The following is a 27,142-nucleotide window of genomic DNA, read 5'->3' as shown; positions in this document are numbered from 1 at the left end:
GCAGTTGCAGAACACTGCCAAGAAACCGGTCATTCCATATTGTTCGAAAAAACTCATATCATTTCTAAGAGCCCCTTCTTTTATTCCAGGAAAATCCGCGAATCTCTAGAGATCCGAAAAAATCCACATAATATCAATCGAGAGGAAGGATACTACTTGTCTCCCATCTGGAATCCCAGTCTAGAGCCGCCGTCCGGTCCCGCTACCACGATGCAGCCACATGATTGGCCAGCGCGCGCTTCTTGACGTTCGCGCCACGGAGTGTGCCGATACGTCCCGACACGACAGGTCACCGCGACTATAAATAGAGCGGTAGCGGAGTAATCGTCGGATTCACTCCCTGCCTCTCGACGCGTTAGTGTTCTGAGCTGTTGGACGTGAATCCCTGTCCTGGCATTTGGTTTTCACCTCTGGCTGCGTTGAGTAGTTGAGTTACTGTGACCAAATGCCCATCTTGGTAGTTAGTATTCGCCTCTGGTTGCGTTGAGTAACTGAGTTACCGTTGCTAACTACCCATCTTCTTGTCTTTTGTTTCTTTTTCTTTTTTGTTCTCCTGAAGAAGCTACATACAATTGTAGCGAAACGTCGAGATGAACCCACTTTTGGGTCACTCACAAATGACACGGTCCAAACCCGGAAGACGAATAAACTATAAGAAAAGGTTTACTGGCAAAGAATCAGATAATAAAGTTTTTACAATTGATCTGCAATCTGTGCTACTCTGTGTTTAAAATTTTATAGAATGGAGTTACGCACTATGCGAATTACACTGACGATATGTTATGTAAATGTAAAGAACGGTCCAGTCATGCATCCTAGGGTTAAAATATAATATGTTTATAAGAATGTGAAACATGAACGTAAAAATACTTTATACACTTACTACACCAAAAGTTTTGCAAATTATAAAAGTAAAACTATCTTATTTAGTTGAAACAAATGAAAAATGTTCTATTATAAACTTGCTTGAATCCTCATTTCAAAGTAAACATGAATGTTTGTTAAAATAGACATCTACTGCACTGAAAAATACGTTTTATCACAAAAATAATGTCGTTCGCTTTTTTCAGTTCCAAATAAACAAGATATGTTGCTTAAGTCAATAGCAGCATATGAGGTATGCCCCACAAAAAATATATGAACAAATCTTCAATCCAAGATCTTGTTTTTGAATTTAATTATGTATTTACTTCTGTAAGAGATTCTCAAGACTATCTGCAATGGAATTGGTATCATCTGTAAGTGGTAAATCTGTCACTCCGCACGAATCGCCTACAATCTGCGACAAATCATTCACAATAGACTCAAAATCGCTACTAGTATTAACTTTCTCGCACCGTTCATTCATATCGCTATTATCACCGACAAACTGTCGTTTATCTCTAATACCCTCTATTTCGGCTATTTGTTCATTCACCACCTGTGCTATATGAAAACCGGGTTCATTCGCTCCTTGAGCACCGCTAAAGTCTGGATCATTTGAACTACTTTCTTCATTTACTACTCGAGTAATCTGAAAGTCCTGTTCATCTGAACTATTTTGCTCGGTTAGTTCATGAGCAATTTGAAAGTCTGGTGCATTCGAACTACTTTGTTCGTTTACTTCATGAGCAGTGTGAAAGTCTGGTTGATTTAAAGTACTCACTTCATTTCTGAGCGCTGGATCATTTGAACTACTTTCTTCATTTACTTCCTGAGCAGTGTGAAGGTCTGGTTCATTTAAAGTACTCACTTCATCTGTGAACGCTGGATCATTTGAACTACTTTGTTCATTTACTACATGAGCAATCTGAAAGTCCGGTTCATTTGAACTACTTTGTTCATTTATTTCAGGAGCAATTTGAAATTCTGCATCATTTGAACTACTCTGTTCATTTACTTCACGAGCAATTTGAAAGTCTGGTTCAATTGAACTACTCTGTTCATTTACTTCATGAGTAGTGGGAAAGTTTGGTTCGTTTGAACCACTCGCTTCATCAGTCGGGAAACTTTCAGTCTGTATTTGGTTAAAACTTTGTTGATTTTGTAAATATGGTTCGAGTACAGGTGATGTATTATCAGTTTCTTGAACTAAAGTATCAAGCGCAGTTACACTGGAACCACTCGCTTCATCAGTCTGTATTTGGTTAAAGCTTTGTTGATTTTGTAAATATGGTTCTACTACGGGTGATGTATTATCAGTTTCTTTATCTAAAGTATCAAACGCAGTTACACTGGATGATGGCATACCTAAATTATTTGGATTATCACCTGACTGACTAACCTCAAATGAAGGTATATCAGGCTGTGTTAATATAGTTGGATCACTCTCATAGACAGAAGAGTCAATTCCATCATTAATGGACATTATTTTTTCTTGATGTTCTTCATAAGGAGTTAAGTTAGTATCCATTTCATCATCTCCAGTATTTGTAGAAAATAGAGGTTCATTTAAGAAAGTTGCGTTTGAACTACTTTCATCTAGTGCCTTATTTTCAATATAGTCATCTGGAAGAGATTCTGGCACAGTTGAAATGACGCATTTTTCAATAATGGGAGTATTTAATTCTGTATTTTCGTCAAGCATTTCGGTATTCAAAGAATTTTCATTATTAACACTCGCATCAATATTTGTAGGATCTTCTTGCATCGACTCAGGCATATTATATTGAGAAATATTAGAACTATGGCTTTCACTGAAGTTTATTTGATTTTCATCTTCTTGCATCGACTCAGTCACATCATACTGGGGAATATTAGAACTATGACTTGGATTGAAGTTTATTTTATTTTCATCTTCTTGCATCGACTCACTCACATTATTTTGGGGAATATTAGTACTATGATTTGGATTCAAGTTTATTTTATTTTCATCTTCTTGCATTGACTCGGTCGTACCATATTGAGGAATATTAGAACTATCACCTTGGTTGAAGTTAATTTTATTTTCATCCAAAGTCGTTACAGACTCTTCAATGGCATTATTCTCTTCTTCATAGTCCATTGCCATAGAACTACTATCATCCGCTAGTGGAACTTGATTAACATCTGGAGGTTTATCTTCGTCCATTAGTAGTTGGCTTTCTTGGGGTGCACTATCATTACCAAAGTCACCTTGTAACATTTCCTGATCATACTCTTCTTCCATCATCTGATTTTCTTGAGAGAAATTTAAATTTTCTTGGTTAGATACACCTTGTGGGCTACGTAAGTAATCTTTCTCATACTCTTCTTCCATTTGATCATTTTCTGTTGATAAAATTTGTTGATTTAAGTCTAAACACTCTTCTTCTTTTTGTGGTTGTGAATGTAAACTTTGTCGATCAGATTCAATTTGTAGCATATTTATAGAATTTTCTTCGTATTCTATTTGTTGATTTTGGTTATTAATTTCACTTATGTCAAATCCTGATGCTTCATTTCCAATGTTTTCTTTATTTTGAGTGTCATTTACATTAATTGGTGAAGTATTACGTGAAACAACTGGAGTGACTTCTTTGTCCTGACATTCTTCTACTTGTGAAGTCTCTTCCTTATTTAGAGCCAATTGCTGATCAATTTGTGGATTCTCTTGAGGTGTATCCGTTCTAGTTTCCTCGTTCAGATTTTCATTAAATTGTGGGTTATTAGATATATCATTAAGATCATTTGAAGAATCAGGAATATTTATTTCTTTGTCCAAATCTGCATTGATTAGTGAATCATCTTTCGGGGAATTTGCACGATTTTCTTCAACGTCAACTAGAGCATTTTCTTGTGCAACAGATATATCTTCAATCGATTTAATTTCGTTGGCAACTTCTTCGTTTTCATTTATAAAATCTTCTTCCATCGGTAGGTTTGCACAGGAAGGAGAAACTTCAGGAGCTTGTATTTCTTCAAGCGTTTCTAAATTGCCGTCAGTCGGTTGCGGCATGTTTGCTAGTTTACTTGATCCTAGGTCGAGAGATATTTCAACTGAATGTTGAGTACTCGAACAACCAGATAATGGGCCTATTTTAGGTTCGAGGATGTCTGAATCCTTTTCCGAATTCTCATTTATTGACGGTGGACTCTTCACAAAATCATTAGTTTCAATTATCCGATTTGAATCGTCGTTAAAATGGTCATCCATAAGATGATCTTCATTGAGGGGGTCTACTTCGGTATTTGCTACATACGAATGTTTTTCATCATCATTAGTTAGAGAAAACTCAGACGGTTTGGGGCTTGTTAGACTATCCTGAAGAGTTAACTGATTAGCACTGAGACTAACGGTACCAAGTGGTAAAAAGGAAGCACTTTCTTCATTATTGATGACTGATTCGTTGTTGGTACCAATGGTTGCGTAAGTCGATATTTCTGCTGTGTGTTCTGTTACTTCCGAATTTCTTAAGTTATCTAAAGCAGTTTCATCAGAACTGCTTTCATTAAGAGATTGTTGGGATATTGACTCATCCGTAGGGACTCCCACTGGATCTAAAGATTGTGGAAGGCTCACAACCTGCTCAACATTTTGTACAACTAGTGTTTGCGTTGTCATTTCACTCTCCAGAGAGGCATTACATGCAGTTACAATTTGATCAGCATGATCCATAGAGTGTTCAGATTCATGACCCAGTTCCATAGGATTAGTTGAGTGGTCCTCAACTTCGTCAGTTTCATCATCAAATGCATTAAGAATACCATCTTCTTCTTCTGGACTTATCTCAGGTTCATTTTCTGTTTCGGTGAGCAATTCCGTTTTTATTTTGAAAGTTATATCAGTTGTGTTATCTAGATTATTTATTGATTCAGTTATTCCCTCCGTTGTTATTTCTCTCGACAGATTGGCATTGTCTGATTGATCAATTGCTTCACAAATATTCTCTGACTTTTTGTCTACTTGTTCTACAATTGGAAAAATAATCGGTTTCTGATCCTCAGGCTGAGACGTTGAATCTTCAAAGTCATTAAAAACTTCTTCCTCCTCATCAGGTGCTTCAATTTTCGTTGTCACTTCATCGTCCATTTTATTGTCTTTGTCGTGTTCACTTACAATGCTACTAATTTGAAATCCCATTTCTCTACAAACGTCGGAAGATCGGCTATCTTCTTTTTCAGTTATAACTTGGCTAATGCGAAACCCCAGGTCGTTATCAGCATTTTCCACAATAGCAGTACTGTCTGAACTGCTTTGGTTTAAGCCCAACGGGTCTTCTAAAGGATCCGTTGCTGTTTGCAGTTCTGCCACATTCACTATCTTCAAAGTAGGTTCTTCCTTTTTGCTAGCAATTTTGTTCACGTCCATTATGATATGTTGCTTGGATCTTCTTGTAGTCCTCCTACCGAAACTTCCAATTAGTTTTTCTTCTACAGACACGGAAGTTTCGCTAAAACCTACTAGATTGTCTTCAATTTCTATAGAGTCCTCATAGAGCGGTTCAGACTTTATCGCCTGCATCTGGAGAAACGATTCCGCTTGATCTGTATGTGGTTCTCTGACTATTGTAGACTGGTCAAAGTTGGCAAGTGGATTGGGGTGTGAGTACTTGGGAACTTTCCTGCGACGTCCTTTACGAGAACTGGAAGGTGGAGGTGACTGAAAATATACATCAATTAATATATTTAGCTGGCATAAAAGTATATATTTTAAAATGGCAGATAATTATAATTACACTTTCCCAGATCACCGAAGAAAAATCTATCGAACTTATCTTTATATATTCGCCAGTAAATGACCGTTTTGGAGCACAGCGTTGCTTTTACTTACGAGGCGAAACCCTCTCGGGAGTGAAAAACAATCGTTCAAAATAAATCCGGAAATGGATAAATTGACTAATGTGAAAATGTGAATTTTTCAAAAAAAAAGAGCGTGGCACTTTTGGGGAGTGCCGACAGAAGTGAATACTTCTTATAGCGTGTTATTACTATATGTAAGTTAATGAAATTTTATGTCTCCTTATTCCTAAATTAGTAATATTATTTTTCATTAATAACATTATAAAGGGTGATTCATTTAGAGGTACTTTTTTCAACAAGAAAAAACAATGAAAAAAATTAATTTTATTTGAAAATATTTATTATCATACAAAAGAACCATTCTTTACAATTACTTCTTAAAGATAATTTCTTTTAAATGTTGGCCATGACTACGATTAAGTTGGTTCATTCTGAAGTTCCAATTCTCGATGACTCGTTCCAGCATTTGGATTGGTATTTTACCAATGACTCTAGTAATATTGGCCTCCAATGCCTCAATCGTATCTGGTTTATTCATATAGACTTTGGACTTTGGGCAGCCCCAAAAGAAAGAGTCTAGAGGTGAGATGTCACAGGATCTAGGCGGCCAATTCACTGGTCCAAAGCGTGAAATAATTTGTTCACCGAATAAAGCCATGCTTTCACGGGCTGAAACATGATCTTGTTGGAACCAAATGTCGCCGAGACCACGAGCTTCAATTTCAGGTACCAAATAGTCCGTTATCATGGCACGATAACGGTCTCCATTCACAGTAACATTCTGACCGGCCTCTGCTTTAAAGAAATATGGACCAACGATTCCACCAGCCCATAAACCACACCAAACAGCTGTTTTTTCAGGGTGTAATGGCAACTCTTGAACCTCTGGGTTGTTCATCACCCCAAATACGGGCATTTTGTTTATTAACGTACCCAGTAAGCCAAAAATGGGCCTTATCTGAAAACAAATTTTTTCTCGAAAACAGTGGATCTTCTGAAAGCTTATCAAGAGCCCATCGACTGAAACGGTGACGACTCGGAAGGTCGGTCGGCTTCAGCTCTTGCACTAATTGAATTTTGTATGCTTTTAAACCAAGATCCTTACGTAAAATACGCCAAGTTGTTGCATATGACAAGCCAAGCTGTTGAGAACGGCGACGAATCGATTCTTCATTATTTTCGAGTACACTATCCGTTACCGCCGCTATATTTTCTTCAGTACGTGCTGAATGTGGTCTATTTGGTCGCGTGTTAACCAATAATGAAAACTGGGTTTCAAACTTACTAATCGTAAAGCGAATTGTACGTTCGGTAGTCCGATTATGTGGACCATAAATTGCTCTAAGCGCACGAAACACATTCCTCACAGAACTCCCATTTTCAAAATACAACTTAATAATTTCTAGACGCTGTGTCGGGCTAAGTCTTTCCACCATGAAATATCAAACAATACTGAACAAAAGCGAAATGTCAGTTTGACAGTATTCATGCACGATCTCCAATCAAATCCCCACCAAAAAAAAATACATCTAAATGAATCACAATTTACATTTAAGTTTCTTAAAATTAAAAAAACCTTAATTTTTCTCTTTAAAAATTTTGTTAGAATTTAGTAATTTTCAAAATTTTTAAATATAATATATAATTTATTAATCATATATAAGTTCAATATTATCTATATAATTATTTATAATTATTTTCAATTATTTATAATTTTTTGAAATTTTATTTAAGTTTATATAGTTTAATTTAATTTTCTTTTATTTATTTTGTTTAATTTTATTTAATTTTACTTAACTTTATATTTACCTAGTTGATTTAATTTCATTTTTATATATTTTCTTAATTTTTCTGTCTAATTTTTTATATTTTTCATAATTTTTAATAACTCTTTATAATTTTTTGTAATTTTTTGTATATTTTTTATAATTTTATAGATATAATTTTCTATTTATAAGTTTCTATTTGCGGTTGTTGCTGGTAAATGTGCGTGGGCCAACTTCATTTGAGACACTACGAACTGTTAATGGTGTAATATTCCCAACATATCGTGCTGCATGTGAAGAATTGAACTTATTAGAAAACGATACCCATTGGGATACGACAATCGCTGAAGCCATTATCTCTGCATCTCCAAGTCAGATACGCACATTATTCGCTATCACAATTTCGACATGTTTTCCATCAAACCCATGTAACCTGTGGCACAAATACAAGGATAGTATGTCAGAAGATATTTTACATCAAAGTCGTGTCAGTTCCAGAAATCACGATATTGAGATGAATGAGGAGATACATAATCGTGCTTTACTCTTGATCGAAGATATGTGTTACCTCATGTGCGGTAATTTATTAATCAGGTTAGGAATGCCAGCGCCAAATCGTGAAATGAATGACGCATTTAATCGAGAATTGGAACGGGAACGTGAATATGATCACCAGGAATTAGGTTTAGTAGTTCAAAGGAATGTACCCCTGTTGAATTACCAACAAAAGGAAGTTTATGATACTTTAATGAAGGCAATCGCTGATGAAAATGGTGGTTTATATTTCCTAGATGCCCCTGGTGGAACTGGCAAGACATTCCTTATGTCATTAGTTTTAGCAACTGTTCGGGCGAGATCCAACATAGCGGTTGCAGTTGCTTCTTCTGGAATAGCAGCCACATTGTTAGAAGGATGCCGTACGGCTCATTCAGCATTCAAATTACCGTTAAATCTTCAAACTATTGAAGAACCAACGTGTAATATTGCAAAACACTCAGCAATGGCCAAAGTTTTAGCGGCATCGAAAATCATCATCTGGGACGAATGCACAATGGCGCATAAACGTGCATTAGAAGCACTTAACCGAACATTAAAAGATTTACGCAATGACTCGAGATGTTTTGGAGGAGCAATGATTTTACTGTCTGGCGATTTCCGCCAAATACTGCCAGTAATTCCAAGATCTACGGCAGCCGATGAAATAAACGCTTGCCTCTGTGGGAGAGTAGAGTTCAGTATTAGCAAATATAATACATACCAATAGATAAAGTAAGTTATTCTTTAACTACATTCTATGTAAGTACAAAAATAAATACCTTAAATGTCGGATTAAATCCTCCTTCTTCGATAATGTCTGCCCCAAATGACGTCATTTGGAAACAACTATTGTATTTTCGAGTATTTGCAAGAAAGTGGCGTGATTCTTGTGTTTCTCCACAAAGCAATGAATACAATGGCTCATGTGGCGGAGTCAACACTGGCAATTTCACTTTACCATTAAGGCAGCATAATCCAGGCGTTTCTCCGGAAAACTTTAATGCACCACAATACTCGCAAACAACGTCCATTTGCCCAATGCAAACGCTAGGATGCAAGCTGTAATCATTGCTGCAATCGTATCGAAACGCTGCTCGATTCAAATCAGCTAAATATCTTGTTCTGCGTCGCAAAGTATCTATTTGTTGCCTTCTGTTGTTCGCTCGACGATTCTGCATTGCCAACCGAGCTGTTTCACGGGCTGCTTCACTTTGCTCTCGTGATTGAGAAGCACGAAGTCGAGCCATACTATCGCGGCGCTGTTCACGTGCAATTTCTTGTTCTTCTTCAGTCCTTTCATTTGCAGTATTTTGTATTCTTCTTGCATTACGGCTTTGTCGGGAAAGATTCGATCGTCTTGGTCGCGGCATTATTAATTAAACTTCACTTCACTTCAATTACGGCTTTGTCGGGAAAGATTCGATCGTCTTGGTCGCGGCATTATTAATTAAACTTCACTTCACTTCAATCCACTTGTTAATTATTTATTTAATAGAAATAGTTTTATTATTGATTTCTTACAAATATCAAATTGTCATCCATACGTCATTACATAGCTGTCATTTTACGTCAATTACATAGCTGTCATTTGCGTTTTGTTATTCCAAGTCTGATTCTTTTTTGTTATACCACATTTTATAGTGACTGACGTTTCATGTCAAGTCACACGGGAACGCTGTCGAACGGGATAAAAAGTATCCTATGTCCGTCTCCTGGCTCTAAGCTACCTCCCTACCAATTTTCAGCCAAATCTGTTCTGCCGTTCTAACACGACTTTCTTTTATATATATATAGATTTTTTATAATTTTTTATAATTTTTTAATGATTTTTTATAAATTTTTATGATTTTGTATAATTTTATGTAATTTTTTATAATTTTGTATAATTTTTGAGCTCCTAATATTAACACACATCTTCAATCAGCATTATGATAATATCGGCAGAAAAAACCAAATGTATGACATCTAAATACCCACTACGATGTAAAATCGAAATTGATGGGAAAATAATAAAGCAGGAAGCAGGGTTTAGATATCTGGGAATAGATATAACTAGTTACGGAGATGTTGAAGAAGAAGTACGACAACAAAGTTTAAAAGCAAGTAAAGCGGCGGGATCTCTTAATGACACAATCTGGAAGAACACACACCTCAGACAAGACACAAAAACAAGAATCTATAAAGCAGCAATTAGAACATACACGGAGGAGACAAGACCTGACACATCTAAAACGAGATGACTACTAGAAATAACAGAGATGAAAATACTCCGACGAATATTAGGGAAAAGTCTGTTGGATAGGGAGAGAAGCGAAAACATAAGAAGAACATGCAATATAGACATAAATGGATGGGTGACAAAACGGAAACAGGAGTGGAACGAACACATTAGTAGAATGGCAGAGAATAAGCTAATAAATGGACGAAGAAGTATTGGTAGACCAAGAAAAAGATGGTGCGATAATTTAAACAATTTAGGAGGTAATATTGAAGGAGAAACTGGCTTTAAAGCCTACATACAAGAAGGAAGAAATATAATTTTTAATAATTTTTAGTTTTTTTTATTTTGTTTAATTTTATTTAACTTTTAATAATTCTTTATAATGTTTGGTAGATTTGTTATAATTTTTTATATTTTTTGTATATTTTTTTAATTTTGCTTAATTTTATTTAATTTTATTTTATACAAAAATTTAGACAAAATTCAAAATTGATTAAGTCGATCCAGTCGTTCTCGATTTGTTATAAAAATATATATTTTATAAAATTATGGACGTATATTATGTCTATTACGGTATACCGCAAGATTACTACACCCGTCTCGATTTTTCGACCACGCCAAATAGAATTTTGTATCCGTGAAAACATCATACCAAGGGCTAAGAAGTATTCACGTAAAGAAAAACACGTTTTCAGATGGTTTTTCACAAATAACTAAAAAAATAAGTATTTTATCGAAAAAAATATTCTTAGCAAAAATGGTGTAATTATGAAGTCTGTAGACCCAGTAGAAGCAGAGTTGTAGCTCATGAAAAGTAGGGTCTTATTTGTCAAATTCCAAATCGAATATATCAACGTGAAATAACCAAAAAATGAAGCACATTCCAGAAAAACTCACCACTTTGTAAATTGTTTAAAAAAGCTTTGTTTTTATTTTTTTTTAAGTTCCTAGCATCAAAACTAATAGAGTTGCGCTCAAAATATAGTTGGACCTTTTTTTTCTAAAAAAATCATGAAAATCATCCCCTAATTAGCATCTCAAATGAAATTAATTATTACCGCTTTACAGTATTGTTTATATGACCTGTAAGTTCTACCGGTGTAAAGTGCTTATTTTTGAAAAAAAAAATTAAGGTAAAGATAATGATGATGAGTATCACAACTCAACAAAAATATAAATACTTACTTCTTCTCTTGTATCTGAAATCTTCCTTTTCTTAAGTTTCTTTTGTAATGTGCGCCTCACAGTTTCTTTTGTAGGTACAACTTTAGCAGGTTTCGGATCTAGGTTTTTAGCAACTTCTTCATAAACAGGCTTTAACAAATCGTAAGGATTTGAAAAACTAGGACCTGGTGAATCTTTGGTTATGGGAATTTTTTGTTGTTTTTCGCTTACGGGTGTTTTCTCTTTTTCTAGCTTCTTTTCGGATCGCCTTGATATTCCACCAGACCTATTTCTCGCCCTTATACCAAAACTCTTTAAAACCGGTATATTACCATGAAGCACAAGTTTGGGCACCTTTCTATTCTTTAATGCCGGCGTTTCCGGTGGAGGAGTCGATAAAGTTCTTTTCTTTTCTTTTACTTCTTTTATTTCTTCTTTCTTTTTGGCTTCTTTCTCATCTTTCTTCTTGATTTCCTTATCTTCTTTTCGTTTGGCTGGTTTTATTTCAGGTACCTTTACTTCCTCCTTCTTTTTAAATTCCTTTTCGTCTTTTTTCTTTATTTCTTTTTCTTCCTTCTTCTTTATCTCTTTCTCTTCCTTCTTCTTTATTTCTTTCTCTTCTTTCTTCTTTATTTCTTTCTCTTCCTTTTTCTTTATTTCTTTCTCGTCTTTTCTCTTGATTTCCTTTTCTTCTTTCTTTTTTAATTCCTTTTCATCCTTCTTCTTTATTTCCTTCTCTTCTTTCTTCTTTATTTCTTTTTCGTCTTTTCTCTTTATTTCTTTTTCTTCTTTCTTCTTTACTTCATCCTTTTTCTTCACTTCTTTTTCGTCATTTTTTTCCTCCTTGATAGGAATTGTCAGATCTGGTTTGGTGTCAACGGTTTGGGCGTCTTTTTGGCCAGCTAATCCCTTTATCTAAACAAGTAAAATAAAACAATTCATATAACTAATAATTTCAGCGTTCATATAACCATGTTTTACAACCTTTAATGTCTCTGCAATGGCTAAGAGTTCATCTAGTTTGGTCTGAAGAATGTGAATTTCTCCTGAATACATAAAGTCACAAATGCATTTTAACGTCCAAAATGGAACATCTTTCATAAAAAGTACTGGATGTTGATATGGACTGATACTCGCAAGAACTTCTTCAAAATATGGACTACATGATGACAGAATTACCTAAAAAAAAAAATATGAATAATTTTATCGTATTAAATATATTTTAAATTGTTTTTTAATTTTTTGTTAATAATCCGGTGAGGTGACAATACCTCCTATCTACACTTTTGCACGAATTAATTATTTGCGCATGTTCCAGCAAAATCTCATAAGTCGAAAAAAGTATTAACAGTGAATATTCCGTAGAGTAACATGAGAATCTGTCTGGCCTAAGGTAATAAATTATATTTAATAGCCTCTTGACGAATGAGACGGCGAATATCAACACGTGCTCATGTTTACTGATGGAAATTTGGTAAATGAATGTACTTTATCTCATTGCATGTGAAAACAGCTGACGTAACCTCCTATCTCAATAGTTACATGTTGAGTGTCTACGCGACAGAGTTCCTGTGATTCCGCCTAGTGAATCTTTAAAACTAAACCATCTGAATAATTTTATTGGGTTTTATCTAATAATAATACTACTGGAAATCATGCAAGTACAACTTATTCAATCAATATATCAATAAATTTATGAAAAAACCCAATTTAAAACCGATATCAACCGCCAGCAGAGTTGCCAGGATTCTTCAACTCCTGGCAGAAAACGAGGTCAAAAAATAAAAGAGAAAATATAACAGACTCGGGAGTTTTTGATGAAACTTCAATTGAACAAGTGCCTCTGGTTATTTATGCAGAAGTTGCAATTTCCGAACAGAAGATTCAGATAATTTTGAAGGTATTGTCCAAATAAAAGTCGTAGATAACGATGAATCTAATGAGGAAATGCTAATTGAAAATGCAGAAGAAAACATTGACGAAATTACAGACCTTCAGTTGACAATGCCTGGAAATCAAAATGAGCAGATATCCAATCCAGATGATGATGATAAGACTGGAGTTCCCGATTATGGAAATATGAATGAAGGAAGAAAAAGAAAGAATGCAGATCAAAGTGAATGGACGGTTTACGTTGAGTGCACTAGAGACAAAGATAATGTATTTCGGCATAACAGCGAAAGAGATGAAAGAAAATTAGGACCCACTTGTGTCTCTAAACTATGTGAAAAATCCTCCAAGAGAAACTGCAGACAGTTCACAGAAGAAATGAGGATGGAAATTTTCAATTCCTTTTGGGATACGCTAAATTGGGACCAACATAAAATTTATGTTTGTTCGCATGTCGAAAGACGTTGTGTGGCTAGGTAAACGACAAAAGGAGACTCAAGCAGAGAGAAGGAACTCTATGATACACATTAACCAACGCAAATGAGAAACTTGCTGGAGCATATTTTTGAATACTCTTACCTTAGGATCTTTTACTGTTCAAAACTGGGTAAAACAATCGAAACGCAATGCAACCTGAAGCTGAGTACTTGAGTAAGTACAGAATAGATAAAAACAACAGAGTCAGACTGTTGGATGTTTACAAAAAATTCCTGAACGAATTTTTTGACAAACTTCTTAAACAACCGTCGCATTATGTAAGGAAAGATTCCAATAAGATTTATCTGGAGGAAAATTTTACTTCTGAAAAACATGTTTTTAAGGTTTATGAAGCAGAGTGCAACAAGAACAAAACTGAAGCTTTCGGGAGATTTTTACTTGAGAAATATTTCAAAATGAATAACTTAAGCTTACACCAGCTTAGGAAAGGTCAGTGTAATATATGTATTGAACATTGAATAAATCTTACAATATACCAAAAACAGTTTGGAATTTAGTAAACAGTGAAACTGGTAGGCAAAAGAACAGGTCTGATATTATTCTACATTATGATAATAAAATTATTACCAAGTCTTGTGATATTGCTAATTCGTTTGCCTCATATTTTGCTACAATTACAGAATACAATCTTCAAATTCATTTTGGCACATCGTTACCTTCTTCTTGTACTACCTCAAAAATGTGTAACAAAACATTTTTCCTTTTACCGGTAACTCCAATTGAAATAAAAAATACAATCGATCAACTAAAAAATAAGCCTAGTACTGGTATTGATAACATATCTGTAAAAATAATAAAACTGATAAGTGATCATATATCGATTCCTTTAACCCATTTAGTTAATCTCTCAATAACAACCAGCTAATTTCCATCCATATTTAAAATGGCAAAAGTTATTCCAATCTTCAAAAAGAATGACCCTCATGATATTTCAAATTATAGACCAGTATCTGTCCTTAGCATAATTTCAAAAGTAATAGAGAAGGTTGTATACAACAGAATGTTAAATTTTATAGAAGAATACAATTTATTAACTCCAACTCAACACGGCTTTAGATCAAAAAAGTCAACACTCACGGCTGCATGCAGCTTGTTTGAGCGTATTTATGATGAACTAGATAGTAGAAACCACGTGGCAGGACTATTTTTTGATCTATCACGTGCTTTTGACTGCTTAGATATAACATTTATTCGCAATAAATTATATAACGTTGGTTTTAGAGGGATATTTCTAGAATGGATAATAAATTTCTTAAGTGACAGGAAGAGTGTTGTTAAGATGAAAGAATCAAGCTCAGAACCATACACGACAAATAAAGGAGTACCACAGGGATCCGTGCTGGGACCATTATTATTCCTAATTTTTATTAATGACCTACCAGATCACATAAGGGCACTTATAATATCAATGTTTGCTGATGATACCTCGTTAATAGTCTCTGCACGTACACTAGAGGAATTAAAAATGACAATGAAGACTGTTGTTGACTGCTTTATACGCTGGTGTAATACCAACAGACTAATATTAAACATTGACAAGACGCAAATTATTTATTTTCATTCATACAACTCATCTAAATATGACTATATCTTAACCATCCACGATAGAAACAATATGTTATCTTCCACTCACTCTAGAAAGTTTTTGGGTGTATTCATTGATTGTAATCTCAAATGGTCAGAGCAAGTGAATTCAGTGAACATGAAATTGAATAAAGCTTTTTATGCTATATCTAGAATTAAAAACACACTACCCATCTCGGCATTAATGAACGTTTATTATAACCTTGCTTACAGCCACATGTGCTACAATGTAATTTTGTGGGGGAACTCAGTAGATAGTAACAAAGTGTTCATTAACCAAAAAAAAAATTATCCGTAAAATTTTTAATTTGGATTATCAACAGTCTTGTAAACCAGTTTTTATTAAACATCAAATTTTAACTTTCTACTGCCTATATATCTATAAATGTTTACTTTATGTCAAAGAGGAAATCAATACATTTCCAGTAAATTCAGACAATCACTACTACAATACAAGAAGTGCTGAATCTTTACGAGTTCCTAAACACAGAACATCCAAATTTCAAAATTGCTTCAGATATAAGGGACTGACCTTATACAATCATTTGCCAAAAACTGCGAAAGAAATACCACTTATCTCTAAATTTAAAAAAAATGTTAAAGATTTACTCTTTAGAAAAGCATATTATTCTATAAATGAATATCTTGAGGACAAACTGCAATAGCTTCATATTTTACTTGTAAAAATGTTATTTTATATATTTTATGTTTTGTCAATTTCTTTTACACTGTGAATATTGTATTATACACACTAATGTTTTTTATACCAAATTCTGTAGTGACGTATCCTATACATTTATTTTGAATGTCTTAAAGGATCAATAAAGATGACTATGACTATGACTATGTGAATGGAAATTTGAATGATGAAGCTTGGCTAAAACGTGTTACAATGAAAGAAAAGATAAGACAAGAGAAGGAATCGTCATTTATTTCTAAACCAAATTAAAGCTTTCATAACTTCAGCCTTTATAATGTTACCAACAATAATGATTCCGATCTATATGCATTAACTTGCAATGAAAAGGAAGCATTTTTTTTAAATTACCAAGATAGAAAAAGTATTTATTTCGATGAGTTACGAATAAAAAAATTTTACTCGAAGCGGTTCAGGAAATTGTTTTTTTCTTGTGTTATTTGTTAATAACAATTTCCGGCTCACTTGGAAATTAAAAAAAATACATTTGAATTTATAAAAATATATATGTATTATGTATTATTTTTTAAATAAATAAATTTTTACACAGTTCTTTACTGTATAATTTTAATTTTTGTCCCTTTTTAACTATTTTTTTTAATTTGCAGTAAATTTAAACATTCTTGTATGAAAGGGTGCCAAATTTTGTTTTGCCCGGGGCGCTCACAACTGTAGAACCGGCCCTGGGTTAGCGTACATCTCAACCAAAACAAATTCGAATTATAGATATTTTAACATTATACCTAAAGGGAAATTCAAGAAATCACAGGAAAAATCGAAGTATCAACGAATTTGATACTGTTAAATAATCCATGTTTCACTATAATAATAAAAATCCAAACAGTGATAATAAAAAATAATAATATACTCAAATGCAAAAAAAGCACAACGGAGAAAATTTTTGGTCACATTCAAAGTATTTCAGTTTTTTTATTTTTAGCCCTTTTTTGATGATTTTTTTAGCATACTGTGTATAAATTTATAAATTTTAATTTGGTATAGCCAGTTTTTCGATAAAATTTTATATTTGACTTATTGTAAGGGGTTAATTAAAACGTGGTTTTATTATCCTAACTTTGAAACATCCTGTGGAATAATTCCGTTTGGGAATTTTCGTAAAACCTTATTTTTCGGTTGCAAACATGTCTCTTAAGCATTGTGTTTTTTGTTTCATATCAAAATATGCCTTGGTACATTTTTTAAAGCCAAATGAATTTGCCACCCACAATTTAGGACTTTTTTAATTAGGATTATTTTGGAGTTATTTTACATTTTGTTTACCTATGATTGATCATGGTTCTTATTGTCGAAAATTGTGAGAAAGCCGTTGCTCCGGTTGAAGATGGGCGAAATTATGAATATGTAGCTAAAGTACTACACACTCATCGCTCATCGCCATCCAAAGGGTAGCGGAACGTTTTATACGAACTAGAATAAACAAGCGTAAAGCGGGAAGTGGCAGGAAGTGCAAAACTAGCGCTTTAGATGATCGTTTTATATGAGTCAACGCTTTGCGGGATTGTCATTTAACAGCGGTCACACTGAATTGGTATTTATTGAGGGTTCGTTGACTGCAGACCGGTATATTGAGGAAATTTTAGCGAATCACGTGGTACCCATTTCTCAATATATCGGCGATGATTTTCTATTAATGCAAGATAATGCGCGACCCCACTCTGCAATGTGTGTCACGCAATATTTACGGGAAGTTAGTATTAATAAAATAAACTGGCTAGCGTGTTCGCCAAATCTGAACCCAATAGAGCACGTTTGGGACATACTTGGTAGAAATATTAGAGGTCGCAAAGTCGCACCAGCCTCAATTAACGAACTTCGCTTGGCTCTAGAAGAGGAATGGCAAAACATCCAGCAAGATGATATTCGCAACCTCATAGACAGCATGATCCGACGCGTACAGGCAGATATAAAGGCTAGGAAAGGTAATACAAAGTATTAAGTAGTTTTTCCTTGTTATTTGCGTCCTTAGGTTAAGTTACATTTATGTTGTTTTTTTATGTTTTGTTACTGTTATCATTGTTCATTAAAACCATGTCAAGATCATGTCGTTGCTTTTATTCATTATTTAAATACAGTGCTTCTGGGATGTCGATATGACATTCCTTCGATATCAGTCACCAAAGCCCCCATCGTCGTATTACAAATTAATACAAAAGATAATGGTAATAGTAGGAAAAGTCGTAAATTGTGGGTGGCAAAGTCATTTCGCTCCTAAAAATGCACCAATCGATATTTTTACATAAAACAAAAAACATAATAAGTAGAAGACATGGTTGCAACAAAAAAACAAGATTTTACGAAAATCCGCTAACAGAATTATTCCACAGGATGTTTCAAAGTTAGGATAAAAAACCACCTTTCGATTAACCCTGTATAAGTCAAATACAAAATTTTATTAAAAAGCTCACTATACTAAATTAAAATTTATAAATTTTTATACATTGTGCTAAAAAAATCATCAAAATAGGGCTGAAAATAAAAAAACTGAAATACTTTGAATTTGACCAAAATTTTCTCCTTTGCATTTTTTTGCATCTGAGTGTATAATAATAAAGCAATATTAAAAATAACTTCAATTGAAAAAACCGTCTTACCCTGTGGCATTTCAGAGTTTGTCCTTCAGCTACTAGGGTGGCATCAACATATTGTTCTCTAAGCAGCAAAGTGGGAAAAGTGGTCTGCATATTAGAGTGATGGCTATTCCATCTAAGACAAACTTCTTCAATTGGTGGAGTTGGAGGCGGCGGTGGAAGTTGAACAGGTGATGGAGCGGACGGTTTGACATGTCTTGTTACTTTTAATTTGGTAGGGGAGAGCGGTTGGCTTTGTAATACTTGCTCAGGTGATTCGGGTGGTGGAGTTGACGATGCAGGATTTTTAAGACGTTGCTGGAGGGGCATAGAATCTGAAATTTACCTAAATTTAATAACTAGTACTACAGAGAGTAATTGTAACGAGGAATAGTTACTTTATTTTTCTTGATTAGCTTGATGATCAACCTTGTGATACCAGTTCATGTATAAAAAAGTTCCATTAATTGTTGCCCTGGTAAGACATAGTTGCATTTAATAACTATTCAGGCAAAATGCCAAATGCATAAAAAACTTCTGGGTATGGCTCTTAACCCTTAACTGGTCGCTACGGCGTAAAAGGTACGCCAAACGAATTCAAATGGGTGACATTTTTAAACATGCAATTGGCCGATGGTGACAGTCTATGTAACCTCCTACCATAGTGTCTTCTATGCACAAGAAAAGTGACAATCCCGTTAGTTTCCATTTCGCGTTGAAGCAGGGAGTTAGTTTGACTAGAGTACTAATTTGCTGAGAAAATATGCCATGCGGACGTTCTAGATTTTTATTTTTTATTATTATTTTCTCATAAATTTTGATGATTTTGTGTTATTCTTACTATTTTATGGTAGTATTTCATCTAGTTTGAAATATGATGTGCTGTTTGTACATATGTTGTTCTAATAAACCGCTGACAGAAGCTGAATTGGAAGAAGCAATGGAAAAAAGAACTGAAGAATGGAATAATGAAGAAATAGTGGGAGGAAGCGATGACGATGCATCTGAGGAACATTCCGAAAACAGTGACCACAATTCAGATTCAGAACACGAAGGAGATGATGAAGACCCATTAGCACTGCTTGAGGCACAACCAACTGAAAGAGGAGAGCCCATTTTGACTAGCTGTGACAAAAAAATATTATGTGGTATGTGTATGTAAGAAGCAAATTTTCTAAAACACCTGCTAAAAATATTGTAACAATTTTTCCTCAGAGTCTTATAAAAAAGAGGAAGTACCTGATGAACTTACACAAGAGATAATAGAGGAAATTCTAAATTATACAAATGCTTTCAACCAAAGTACCCAAGAAAATTATAGAAGGGAGAAGGAACCAAAATAAACAAGCAAAGAAGAGGAGTTATTAGCTTTTTGAACTAAAAAGACTTAGTCAGACTTGGCAAAAGTACAATCAACCACTGGCGGCGTAATAGAAAAATTATCGAAGGCTTTTGTACACAGATTGAAACTGAAAAGGTTCTACAAAAGGGTTGTACACTGTGAAAAGAAAACATGAATTGGTGGAAGACGCTCTGTGGTTGTGGTTCGTTCAAGAACGAAAACGAGGAACCCCGTTAAGTGGACCAATCCTAAAAGAAAAGGCTATGATCTTGCACTCAAAGCTTCAACCAGAAGAGGCGTTCTCGGCTAGTGAGGGATGGCTCTTCCGATGGAAAAAGAGACACGGGGTCCATTTTATTGGAGTTTGTGGCGAGAAGCTGTCAGCAGACCCAACAGCGGCCAAAAATTTTTCTGCAAAATTTTTAAAAATCATTGGGGACCAAAACTTGAGTCCAGAGCAAATCTACAACATCGTCGAAACTGGGTTAAATTTTAGACTTCTGCCCAGAAACCCTTTGCCACCCACAAGAAACATTTGCGGCAGGATTTAACGTTAGCAAAGAGAGGATAACGGTCACCTTGTGTTGTGCCGAGTGTTTAAAAACATAAACATGGAAACTCCACCAGTGTATTACCAGTCGCAGAAATCAGCATGGATGGACACATATTTGTTGAGGGAATGGTATGTGTGCGAATTTGTTCTTAAAGTGAAAAACCATTTGATAAAATTAAATCTGCCCATCAAAGCACTTCTACTACTTGACAACGCGCATACTCACCAGGAGGATCTTCAGTGTGACGATGAAAAAAAAATTAAACTGCTGTTCCTGCCACCCAATATAACCAGTCTTCAACAGCCAATGGACCAAGGGGATATTGAGTGCTTCAAGAGAAAGTATCTCCGAAAACTGCTTCCTGAAGTTCTTTCCAAACTGGAGGCTGATGACAACTTAGTCCTCTTAAAAGTGCTGAAGTCAGTTAATATGAAGGATGTTGTGTATATGTCGGCCAAGCCACACGACGAAATACCACCATCGAAGTTTGTAAAATCTTGGAAAAACGCCTTGCACGACCTTCAGCAACTACTGAACTGTGGTCCCACTATTGGAAGATATTTTGGAGTGGATCAACTTTGAAAAGGAGCTACACAATGAGGTTTTGGATAATGACGAAATCGCCGAGTGTGTCATTCGCCAAGAAAATGAGAAGGATAATGACACAGATGCTGCTGAGAATGAAGAGGAAGGTGAAGAAAATAAAATAAGCCATGCTGAAGGCAAAGCAGCTTTGCAACTGGCAGCTACCGAAGTTGAAGAGCAAAAAGGAACAACTGCTAGCGATGTAATGATTATTAAAAAGTGGCGTGGCTTTGCACATCAAGAATCATTAGAAAAGAAAATTTTACTGACTTTTTTTAAGTGTTTAAGAAGCCAAACCATCAATGTGCAATAATATTTTTAAACTTTATTAGGCCTAGAGTTCTGTAAGTATTGTTTTATATTTAAAGTATTTTTGTAACTTTGTATCTTTTCATATGTGTTAAATATATGTCAGATTATTCCTCTGTGTTGTCTTCTACTTAATGTACAAGTGTTTTGTTTTTGCTAGATCTATACAAACCATAAATGGGCATTTTTTAGATAAGCATCGGTTAGTTCAGCTACTTTTAAATTCGGCCTAGGATCCGGTCCCGAGGTGGCTGAACTTACGGGAGTCTACTGTATAGTCCAATCATCAGAGATTTTATCTCTAAAAATTATACGAATAAGCTGATTTTGCTGAGAATGTCAATTTTGGGACACCAAAAATATTCAAAGAAGTTTACCACTCTTACCTCCCAGCTTCCCTGTAACCCCCCTCATAGGGAGGGAAGGAGACAGAAAATACATGCACAAATTAGAACTAAAGCTAGGTGGACATATGTTCATGTGACTCTTAAATAGGTTGAAGTTTGATATGTTTGTACACAAAAATAACCAAAATACAAAAATGTAGTTAAAGTCATACAACCCTAAGCCCCTGATGTTTAATGAGAATTATCACTAATGACTACAGGAAATGTCCAGGATTACTTTGTATTTGTGTATATTCTATAACAGAGTAAAATACCTAACAAATAATTAATTGATGTGTTGTAAAAAATAATTTTTACCACAAAATGTATATACCTAATGTATCAACTTCCTGCTTAGGTTCTATTTTAGGAACAATTTCAGGTATTTCAGGTGCCTGCCCATAATGTCTAGTCTTTCCCCGCCATCTCCTAATATTATATTCAGGCACTCCATACAGCCTTCTAGCTTCCTTATTTCCTTTCTTTTCAGCAAATGAAACAACCGTTTTTTTAAACTCAGGATCATACACTGCGGGTTTAGATAATTTTAGTTTATCTAGCATTTGCTGCTTGACATGGCGAATTTTGGATTTTTTTAACCTCATCTTGCTGCGAAAATGAATAAATTTCAAAGTAGGTTATCTCCAGTGTATAATTATAAAGTTAAATGAAATGTTTACCCCACAAGCACAAAAATTAATAATATTGGTATAAAATACATGCAACAGTACACCAAAGTAAATTTTAATCCAGTCATAACTGACTTTTTCTAACTTATATACATTTGTTGAGAAGTTATAAAAACATTCCCATAAAAAAGAAAAGTCTTCAATGCTGCAAAGGACAAAATATTTTCCCAAATTTGACCAATAATATAAAATTGTTAAATGGGTAAATAAACTTTGCCTGTTATTTCAATTATGTACAGCTGCTTCCTAAAAAAACTGATACAACTCTTAAAGCATATTTTGTAGAAAAGTAAGCAGTGAATTTTGAAGGATAAATACTTATTATTTACATACTGTCACTGTCACTGCCAAATCTTAAAATTTGTCAGATCACTTGTTCTGTTCAACCCCAAAAACTGGCTCCACATGCTAGCAAAGAACTAAAAGCAAGTATTGTAACAAAATTAGAAGATAGTTGGTCACTATCTACTGTAATGAACCATTTTAACATAAGCAGAACTCTTTTTAATAGTAATAAAAGATGGAGAGAACAAGAAACTTTCGAAAGAAAGCAAGGTTCTGTAAGACCAAAAATATCTACTTCTCATGAAGACCACACGCTTTTGCAGAGATTAGAAGAGAATCCTTTTGAAGATGTATCATCTTTTGAATAAAGCATCGCGTCTTAGGTACCGAACTGCAGCAAAAAAACAAGCTCTTAGGCACAACAGAAGCAATCAAGACTTACAATTTGCTTTAAACCATTAGCTACAAAATCAAGATTTTTGGGACAGGGTAATGAGAAATTTTTTCAATCTTCTAAAAAGGGCAAACTTGGGGTGTATAGACCAGATAATAATATATTTAATCCTCTATATGTTGATAGATACTAAGCATCTGGTCATTTTAGCACCAATGTATGGGGATTTGTTGGGCAGACTTATCTGAATATTCTAGAAAACATCATTTTCAAAGTGTAGAACAGTTGTATCCAGAAAATAATTTTATCCTCCAATAAGATAATAATTGTCCTGTTCACACTGCAAATATAATAAACCAGTGGCTCTAGAATAACAACATCGAAATCTTACCATGGCCCAGCTACAGTCCAGATCTAAACCCAATTGAGAATGTGTGGGGGGTTATTATAAAACGGTTGTATCAGCGTAATTTTATACCTCAAAATACTGAAAAGCTGTGGCATGGTATACAACAGGTTTGGGAAGAGCTCTCTGAAGAAGACAGTTTCATAGTTCCTTTCATGCAGATGGACCAAAGAATACAAGGTGTTATCAATGCTGATGGAGATATTACAAAACATTAATTTTATTTTTACATACCTAAATTTAGTGTATTTTTGGTCTTCTAGACCCTCACTTTCTTTCGAGAGTTTATTGTTCCCTATATTTTTTATTAATAGAAAAACTGTAGATCTGCTTATGTTAAAATGTTTTGCTGCCTCTGATAGTGCCCAATTATCTTTTAATTTGGTTACAATTCTTGCTTTTTTATATTGTTGAGTTAAGTCAGTAAGTAAAAATAATAACAACAACCCTATTTTATGTAAAAACTATCATTTCTTTATAAAATGCATGAATTCAAAACAATATCACAATGTAGACCTTAATAATTATTACAATTTGTCTGTCATAATAAATATAACATAATGTCAGACCAATCCAATACACTGCTCAAAATGATCAAATCTTACTAGGAGTCGTATCAGTTTTTTAGGAACCAACTGTAGTATCTTCTTAACTTTGGCAATGATTCTGCCAATTTTCTCTCATTTTCTTCTAAGTCTGGCAAGTTACGGAACAAGATGTTCAGTGTCTCTAAAATAATGACACCCTAAAAAACTAGGCTCTAAAATATAATTACAGTAGAATATAGAGGGTTTCCCATAACTAATGAGCCATATAGCAACTGGAGGAATAAGGAAATAAAATAGATCATTCTAGGTGACAAATTTAATAAGAATTTGTTATTACCTATGATGATAATTCTAAAGGGCAATAGATAAATAGTCATAATTGGGTTAAATGCCAAAAAAGTTAAACAAATTATAGGTAGTTAGAATATTTTTAAATTTTATTACAAACTAATTTAAAGGATTTTACATTTCTGATGCCCATCAGTAAGGCCCATCAGTAAGTTCAAAGTATTGGTTAGTTACAGAATATCAACAAAGATAGTGGAAATAAACCAAGCTTTAGAAACTTTATTTAGGCATAGAGAATTGGTAATGCTGTGTAAAAATACGAATATATTTGCAGCTGAAGGCATGTAGAAAGATAATAACATATTAGATGAAGTTAAATATGAAAAATGTGTTTTATTGCACATATTCCCACCCTGTATTAATATTATAAAGTGCATTAGGAAGTAAAATTTACTTATGGAGCTGTTTGCATCCCTGTAGTTTACTGAGGTATCAACTGTAATAATTAGAAAACCTCCTACAACTTTGTTTAAAAAAACAATATAAGCTTAAATTGCTATTGAAAGCTTCAATGTTACAATGTTTAGATAATTGTGGTTATAAACATTTCAAAAAAAAAAGTTAGAACTCATAAAAATGATTGTTTAACAATTAACCTAAAAACTAGTGCTCTTTGCCTGAATATGATTTAAATTTAGCGCCTCAAGAATTGGCAATATTTCAGTGAACAAACCTTCATCCTCGAGTTCAGTCAGCGGTTCCCAAACATGCGAGACGTCCAGTGCTATAGACAAAAAAAGGGAGAAATTAATCCTAGCACCAGGGCCTATGTCAAGACATACCTTCATCTGTATAGTAATTAATGCTTAAAAAGTCGTCTGGTCGATATAAATGTTGGCACTTTTTCCATTTGTTTTTAACTTCTTGCAATGTTCTTTTCTCAAGACTAACAGAATTGACCTCTTTTGTTACTTCTAACCAAGCCTTATGCCGTGCACTTTTGTTGATCGCCTTTTTGGAGTATTCCCCGTATAAAGTTTCATAATAGTAGCCCACTGTTTGGACTAAAACTTCCACTTCGTCCTGCGAAAAATTACTTTTTCTCTGTTTCTTTAGTACTTCGGCCATTTTGATAAAACACTTAGCACTACCACATAAACACTGACAGTTTCTAATGATAAACACGAAAATAACATTTGTTAAACTCAATAATTAGTATAACATAGAAATATATGACATATATAGGAAAATAACAGAGAATAATAATGTATTATACGTGCTAGGCTAGTCCCGATTCTAGTCGTTAATGAAGCACGGAGGTTCTAAAACAATCATAAAAGAGCAATTGATGTAATCATTTTTCTATTAATCAATAAAAATAACTACACACGAAAACGTGGTCTAGTTAACCGGCAAACTTCGTAAGAGTATGTATTACTGACCCATACAACCGGTAACATAAACAGGCAAAAAACACGAATTTAGGGTAATAAACATTGGAGATAACCTTACCACAGCTGGATTATGCACAACACTTAATATTAAATTAAATCAGTGTCTAAATTAAATCTATAATTGATACATCGCCTCCAATAGACTATAGTTGATGGTGTCTACATAATCAGTATAAGTTTATTTACAACTTTAGCTAAAAACAATTGTCACAACAGTTTACCGATTTACCCGTCGGCCTCGGAAATGCAAGTAGGGGAACTCGTTCAAAGAAGACCACTTTTGTTTTGGCTTACAACAAACAAGTTCCGAAATAATAACTAATAGTTGATCCTCTCAACAAATGAATATTGTCTGTACATTATTTATTAAATACTGAATTGGACCACTGTACTAAACTGGTTTTGCGCGAATCGTATTGGAACTGATGTAGATTTGAGACGGAAAATTTGACAGAAAATATCAGCGCTACTCAAAATGTTGGATCCAAATATGGAGGAAGAGAAAGTCGATAAGTTAGGCTATTGTATTCTTATCAAAGAATAACAAGACATAAGTTTTTCTTAAATTTTATTATATATTAATATTTAATCTCATGCTTACAACCGATACAGGGGGCGATATCAAAATATATGTTCGTATTTAAACAAAATGTCATAAAATACATTTAAAACAAAGAAATCATCTTAATTAATTAATTTCCAATTAGGTATCAAATTATTAATAGTTATTTTGTTTATTTATTAAACTATCATTACCATTTCGAATAAGGAGGTTGTTATTATTTGCTAAGTATAAAACATGTTGTCTATCAGGACATAGACATGGTAGGATAGATTATCAAAATCGAATCAAAACATCACTAATACTATTGTACAATATTGTAAATACTTATGTTGAAAAGGTGTTTGCTTTTAGTTTATTTATTTAATTAAAAGGTATACAAGAATTTGTGTTCCATGTTTCATCAAACGTTACCTACAATGAGCAGTATCATTCTGACTAGAATCAAATTATCAAATACAAGCAAATGAAATACCACCTTGAGAAAACGCGATTCAATAGTATAGTACAGAAAATTTGAGAAAGACGGTAACACTCCTGATGATGATGCCAGAAAAATATTACATTTATTTTTCAGTCATAATATAACACAAGTAACAAATTATCCTAATCGTCCGAAAAATATACTAACAATGAAACAGAGGAGAAGAGGGAGACTTGATCCCATTGTTACATTTTTTCAGATAACTTTTTTTACAACCGATCTACAACCTTGA

At 34.0% G+C, this 27,142-nt stretch overlaps 1 protein-coding gene across 4 annotated transcripts; it reads right to left on the bottom strand.

Moving 5' to 3' along the window:
- Positions 1–320: 320 nt before the first annotated feature.
- LOC140444912 (uncharacterized) lies at positions 321–26,149 on the bottom strand. 4 transcript variants are annotated; one of them, XM_072536598.1, is made up of 6 exons: positions 25,253–25,861; positions 25,144–25,194; positions 18,649–18,959; positions 12,352–12,546; positions 11,389–12,282; positions 321–5,539 (listed from the first exon to the last, which is right to left on the bottom strand). In XM_072536598.1, the coding sequence occupies exons 1-6, from the start codon at positions 25,536–25,538 to the stop codon at positions 1,187–1,189; spliced, it is 6,090 nt and encodes a 2,029-aa protein (XP_072392699.1). In that variant the 5' UTR covers positions 25,539–25,861; the 3' UTR covers positions 321–1,186. The 4 variants fall into 4 exon arrangements, with proteins under 4 accessions (XP_072392699.1, XP_072392702.1, XP_072392700.1 ...); XM_072536599.1 differs by lacking the exons at positions 25,144–25,194; positions 25,253–25,861 and adding exons at positions 22,135–22,409; positions 25,923–26,147 and having other exon boundaries at positions 323–5,539; XM_072536600.1 differs by lacking the exon at positions 25,253–25,861 and adding an exon at positions 22,135–22,409 and having other exon boundaries at positions 323–5,539; positions 25,144–25,191.
- Between the last annotated feature and the right edge of the window lie 993 nt (positions 26,150–27,142).

This window comes from Diabrotica undecimpunctata, chromosome 7 (genome assembly GCF_040954645.1).
Source record: "Diabrotica undecimpunctata isolate CICGRU chromosome 7, icDiaUnde3, whole genome shotgun sequence".
NCBI lineage: Eukaryota > Metazoa > Arthropoda > Insecta > Coleoptera > Chrysomelidae > Diabrotica > Diabrotica undecimpunctata.
The sequence above is the reverse complement of the archived record's forward strand: the minus strand, read 5'-3'. Positions and strand labels throughout refer to the sequence as shown.

Excerpts from the sequence above, each read along its gene's own strand:
- LOC140444912 (XM_072536598.1), bottom strand. The coding sequence starts at position 25,538 with ATGGCCGAAGTACTAAAGAAACAGAGAAAAAGTAATTTTTCGCAGGAC. Across the intron at positions 18,960-25,143 it reads GACTGAACTCGAGGATGAAG|ATTCTATGCCCCTCCAGCAA; the intron begins GTTTGTTCACTG and ends GGTAAATTTCAG. Across the intron at positions 5,540-11,388 it reads TTTCAGATACAAGAGAAGAA|TCACCTCCACCTTCCAGTTC; the intron begins GTAAGTATTTAT and ends GTATATTTTCAG.